The sequence below is a fragment of the Hypanus sabinus genome, chromosome 8 (genome assembly GCF_030144855.1).
Source record: "Hypanus sabinus isolate sHypSab1 chromosome 8, sHypSab1.hap1, whole genome shotgun sequence".
In the NCBI taxonomy this organism is placed as follows: Eukaryota; Metazoa; Chordata; class Chondrichthyes; order Myliobatiformes; family Dasyatidae; genus Hypanus; species Hypanus sabinus.
The window spans coordinates 19949256-19955255 of record NC_082713.1 but is presented as its reverse complement, the minus strand read 5'-3'; the positions used below and the strand labels follow the sequence as shown (position 1 = coordinate 19955255).

Below are 6000 nucleotides of genomic sequence, written 5' to 3'. Positions count from 1 at the left end.
AACGCATTCTGCAAAAGTTAGCCAATGGATACATCCATCCCTGTCCCTAGCCGACGAGTTTTATGATCTGGATTTGGATTGGTGGATAGGGGATTACGAGGATTTGAAGGGGGCGAATGGAGAGAAAGCGGCTGCCCGCGAAGAGCCAATGGGGAAGCGGCGGGGGCGGTGCCACGGGGGAGCCAATGGGAGCGAGGCGGGAGTCGGACACCGCCAAGATCGGTTGAGGATGAAAACAGTCGCGAGTCCCTGTGAGCGGCTTCATTTTGACTGGCGCGGCGCTGCGGCCCAGAGCCGAGCGGGAACAGGAGGTGGGGCGGGGGGAAAGGCAGGCCGGCCAGCCGCCAGAAACACAGGAACACGGAGATCCGGACACCCCCCAGCTCCTTCCCTGTACCAGCACCGCCGAAAACTGACAGAAAGACAGCCCCCGCCCCACCACAATGACAGTGTAATCGGGCCGAGTTGTTTTTAAATTCATCCCCCTGATGTGTGTGTGGAGCCACGGCGGTTAACTTCATTCCCCTCACCCTCTTCCCCGCCGACTCACTCTACTTGTTAATTGCTCTTATATTTATTTCTTTTAATTTATTTCTTATTTTTAATCCCCACCCATCGTCACCCCCGGAAAAAAAAACATTGACTATACGCCGCTGGTGGAGCCGACAGATTTTATGTATGAGAAGGTATCAACGCTTTACCTCGCTGTTAAAGCAATTGTGATCGGCTTAATCTAGGTTTGGACTAACCGCTTCTAAGTTTCCGATCTAGTTTTACCTTCAGGATCCCTGCAAAAGAGGAGTGACAATGACCGAAGTCTTTTTGTTGTATTTCCTTTCAATCATGAAATATGGGGAGGGGGGGGGGGTTGTCAGGGTCTAGAATTGTCTCATCTGAGGAAGCTCCTGGCCGTTTGCAGTTCACAAGCATTCAGTGTCGGTGTTGGATCCCACTGCTGATCTGGGTTGTTTACAGTAGGAGAACCCCTGGCTTCAGGCCTAGGCTGCAGATTTGAGACTTGGTTGGGAGGTCCAATGCATGGCCAGAGGAATTTTCCCCGGTGACTGGGGGGAGGGGGCGCGGGCGGAGGTGTGGGGGTGCTTGTGTGAATACAAACAATTATTTGAATGCTCGAATTCAGACCTGCTTTTTTAAACTTTGAAATGCCTTCAAATGCAATGCTACAGTAGGTATGAACAGCATCTGCGGGCGGGGGGGGGGGGTGCTAGTGAGGGAAAAGAAAAAAGAAAGGGGGGAAATTGCAGGTTATTTTTTTCTAAAACTTTTCAAAAATCGTTCGAACTTTGTTGGAAACGTGCAGTTTTTTAATTTAAATAACTGCTTGTGCAATAAGTATATTGAAGATAGAAGCTCTCGTAGGAGGTTGGGATTTCCCTCAAGCATGCCTGCAAAGTAAAAAAGTATACTATTTAAAGCTTCTTATTCTTTACTCGATAAGAACTCGATGGATATAATGTGTGGAAATTTACTCACCTTTAGCAGGAAGGAATCGTACGTTTTATTAAATGTGACAGTATTTGCATTTCATATTCATGGGCAGGTAGGCCATGAGGCCTGGCAGGCCTTTTTGCTGAGTGGTCTGATGAAAGCCAGTTCTTAATATTTTGGCTTCATGTATTCTCATTTGTTTTTATTAGTATTTATTTTGATTAATGTTGTTTCTTTCACAACCGGAAGATTTAAGTGCAGTATATAACTGATGGGAGCTTCAGTTGATTACGTTGTGCAGTTCACCCAGTTGCTTCTGGAGTACTAGGCCCCAGTAATCTTTTGCAGTAAATTCCAAGATAAGTTTTTGTTAGTATGAAGTGTCACGTTTGTTTTTCAATGACTGGTATTAGTGTTTGATAATGTTGCCTAAACATTAGCAATCTGCGAGTGAGAAAAATACAGTCTTTAGGGGTGCACTTCAACTTTATACATGACAAATCAAATCAGCAAGTTTAATCTTTGAAATGTTGTAATAAATGAAAATATGCTTAACTGCTTTTCTGATCCATTATAGAATTTGTATGTACAAGAACTTTACCTTAAAATTTATTTAATTCTCTCAATATTTTTAGGTGCTGTTTAGGTGGAATCTTGCTTGTTATAGCTTTGGCAACACAAGTATCCAAAATTCAGCAATAAAACCATCATCAACATGGCCAAAGATGTAAGTACATATTCTGATGTGTATGTAGTTTAATATATAGACTTTTAAAAATCAGCAAATACTTTGATTTTAGTCTAAAGACATCTTTAGCCTTATTTATACATGCAGTCAAACTGGATTTGTTTGTAATGCTACTGTGGTACAAGTTCCAAGACTTTATGTTCAGTACTTTTGAAGTATAGCAAATTTGATGCCAAAGGTGCAGGAATAGCGCAGTTGAGAGTAAATGAGCCAGCAGTTAATAATTGAAAAATACTAAAATTTTGACATTAAAATATCAAAAATTGCTGAGGATACTTGGATGTCAGTGTGCAGTCACAGTGATACTGCCACATCCTTAATAATCTAATTTGGGCTCGTGTACTATTCTATTAAAATTTATTTCTCTTTATTCCTTGATGTATTCCCAAGCTATTAAAATTCCAGGTTGTGTGGATGAATCTGTACTTTCTGCTCTTATAAGGCCTTTTCTCCTTGGAGTGACATAGGATGAGAGGTGACCCGATGGAAGTGTTTAAAATAATCAGAGGTATTGGTCGTGTGGATAGTCAGAGGCTTTTTCCCAGGGCTGAAATGGCTAACACAAGAGGACACAGTGAAGTAGGTACAGAGGAGATGTCAGGGGTAAGATTTTTATGCAGAGAGTGGTGAGTGTGTGAGATGAACTGCCGGCAGTGGTGGTGGAGGCAAATATGATAGGGTCTTTTAAGAGACTCCTGGATAGGTACATGGAGCTCAGAGAAATAGAGGGCTATGGGTAACCCTAGGTAATTTCTAAAGTAAGTACATGTTCGGCACAGCATTGTGGGCTGAAGGGCCTGTATTGTGCTGGAGGATTTCTATGTGTACTTCATGGTATTTCACCTTAATGCTTGTTTTTGGGCACCATGACCTGTTCATGCTAGCTGCTGAATTAAGTTTCTCACCTGGCCATTCAAAAGTCTGTCACATTGGTACATCTGGAGATATTTACAAGTCTGCAGGAGCATAGGCCAGCGACAACATTTTGCTGAAGTTCCTTCAAGTTTAAGGAACCAGGTATAGCTAATCTTTTTGGTGTGTTCTTCCTCCCCCAGAGATGAGGTCTTCGTTCCTTCTGTTGGTGGTTCTGTAGCTCTGGGTTTTGTGGGATGGGATTGCTAGCCCATGCCCAATCCCACCTCCTTTCACAGCCAGGCTTGACCCTGTCCTTGCTGGAGTTCAGATTGGGTAAGACAGCCTAGTTAATTCCCAAAGGACCTGTGAACCAGATGAGTTTTAGACAATCTAATTGTTTTTGTGGTTATCAGTACTAATTATATTCCATAAGCTCCATGTCACAATTTGAATTCTGGCCTCTGGGTTGCCAGCTTAGTAATCTAAACATTGCCCCACCATTTTAGAAAGCATACTGAAGACTGAGCTCTATGTTGTTGCATAGTAAACTTTGCGTTTATAGTTTTTAATTTTTTTTACAGTTAATTAGTTTGGTGTACAGAATTTTAAAGGGAAATGCTTTAATTTATTTCCATTCTGTGCAGCAAAGCTGTGTGATATTCTCCATACCTAGATCTTTTGGTTCACATCTCAGGGCAATGCAGCTTCAGAATTGGCTTGTTGTGGATAAAACTGGTAAATGACTAAGAGTGTTGAGAAGAGGGAGTTTGTAACTTGTGTTATTCTGTTACTAAGGGAGCAAGCAGCATCCTTTGTAAATAGGTTTGAAGGATCTGTGGTCTTGTTGCAACCTGATGCCAAGGTGAGGGAAGGCTTCAAATGGCTCAAAGATGGAGAGCATCAATTCTGTGTGATCTGCAACATAGGAAGAAAAAGCAAGAACTGCTCCTTGGAACAAGCAAATTGGTATTGACACCAAATTAAGAAAGGATGCATGTGTCTGAAGGGGTGGTTTTAGAAGAGCGCATTGTCATCAGCACTGGGTCAGAAGAGAGCAGTACTATTGAGATAGGCCGTAAATGGAACAGGAATAGCCTGATGACTCCTGTGCTATTCAATAGGATGATGGCTGATCTGAATAATAGCCTCAGCTCCCTTTTTTTGTCATTTTCATAAAACTTGATTCTTCTATCCAAGAAATCAAATTAGTGAAGCATATCAGTAGTGGGACTTTTAAGGAAGTGTACACACCTGAAAATGGGGAGACTAAAATGTTATGTAGCATTCCAGATGTCATCTTACTAGAGACCTCTGAGGTCTTGACAAGACTTCCCTGCTTTTGCATTCCATCTTGCAACAAATGTCTACAAAGAATTTGCTTTTTTGATTACTTGCTGTTACCTGCATGCTGGCTTGGCCAAGACCATTCTTTAATTTTTTTCCCAACATAATGGGCAACTGCACATTTTCTCATGTTTCCTTGATGTACAGCTCCACTGCTGTCTTTTTACCCATATAATGGGGGGGGGGGTGGATTTTATGCTACAAAACAGCAAATTTCACCTCCTATAAAATAATGATTGTAAACATTTTAACTTTCAAGCTGTCTCTATTCTTTTTGGATTCCATCCTTCTCACAGCTTTCTATATATCTGTTTTCCATGTACAAGCTTAGATGTAAAACATTTGGTCCTCTTGATACCCAACGCTGATCTCTGAAGTTACTGTTTGTAAACCTACAATAACTTGCTTGACATAACCTTATTTGTCATGCTTAACCTTATTATTCATGCTTAAAAATGGATTCATACTTACCCACCCCCCCAGCATGAACTATCTTGCACAGCAACCTTTAGGGTCAAGAGTAATACAAGATAGGAAGCAGGCGGTTCACTCCGAACTCATCCCTGCTGACCATAGCATCCTCCCTGCTAGTCCCTGTTGCCTTTGTTTGGCTCATAACTTAGCTCTTCTTCACTCCATGTAACTATGTTAGTACTTTAATGTATTATTTTGTAAAAAGCTTTTTAAACATCTGTATATAGAATTTCCAGGCTTTCTGTTTTTTGAATGAAGATTATATATTTGTAGTCTTCTACTGTAACTTGCCTAGAACCTAGGGAACTTTGAAATACTATAACCCAAACATGAATTATATCTTGACCTGAGCCCTTGTCTTTTAAAAGGTGTGACTGTGTAGTCCGGGGGATTCATCAGCCTTTGGTCTCATTTGGGCTAGAACCAGGGTCTTGGTTAAAAGATAAAATCAGATAGTCACCAGGTCTTTAAAGCAGTAAATTCTAAGGAGAAATAGTCATAGAAAAGTACAGCACATAAGCAGGAACTTTGACCTATCTAGTCTATGCCATACCATTTAGCTGTTACTACAATTAATCTGTACTGGGACCATAACTCTCTGTATCTCTACTATCCACGTACCTATTCTCTTAAGCATTAAAATTGATCTCATGCATCATATGTGCTGGCAGCCCATTACGCACTCTTGCGACTCTGAGTGAAGGAGTTTCCTTGCAAGTTCGCCTAAACTCTTAACCCATGACCTCTAGGTGTAGTCCCACCCAACCTCTGGAGAAAACCCTATCAATTTACCCTATCAATACCCTTCGTAATTTTGAATACCTATATCAAACCTTCTACATTCCAAGGAAGAAATTCCGAACCTAGTCCATCTTCCTTTAAAACTCAGGTCCTTCAGTCCTGGCTACATCCTTGTAAATTTTCTCTAAACTCTTTCAACCGTATTTACATCTTTCCTTTAGGCAGGTGACCAAACCTGCACTTCAAATTAGGCCTCACCAATGTTTTGTACAACTTCAGCATAACATTCAGACTCCTGTACTGAATACTTTGATTTATGAAGATCAATGTGCCAGAAGTTTTCAGAGACTATCTACCTGTGATGCCACTTACAATTAATTATGGACCTG

At 41.2% G+C, this 6000-nt stretch overlaps 1 protein-coding gene across 4 annotated transcripts in view; it reads left to right on the top strand.

Annotated features, from left to right (window-relative positions):
• Positions 1-230: 230 nt before the first annotated feature.
• LOC132397961 (transcription factor Dp-1-like) overlaps positions 231-6000 on the top strand; it is a 103856-nt gene continuing 98086 nt past the window's right edge. For 2 of the 4 annotated variants that reach the window (XM_059976805.1, XM_059976802.1), the window contains exons 1-2: positions 258-686; positions 2085-2176. Coding sequence is in view for 3 of the 4 variants with exons in the window: in XM_059976802.1 (XP_059832785.1) it covers positions 2165-2176 (12 nt within the window). In the remaining variant the exon portion in view is untranslated. The other 2 variants (XM_059976803.1, XM_059976804.1) reach the window with 2 other exon arrangements.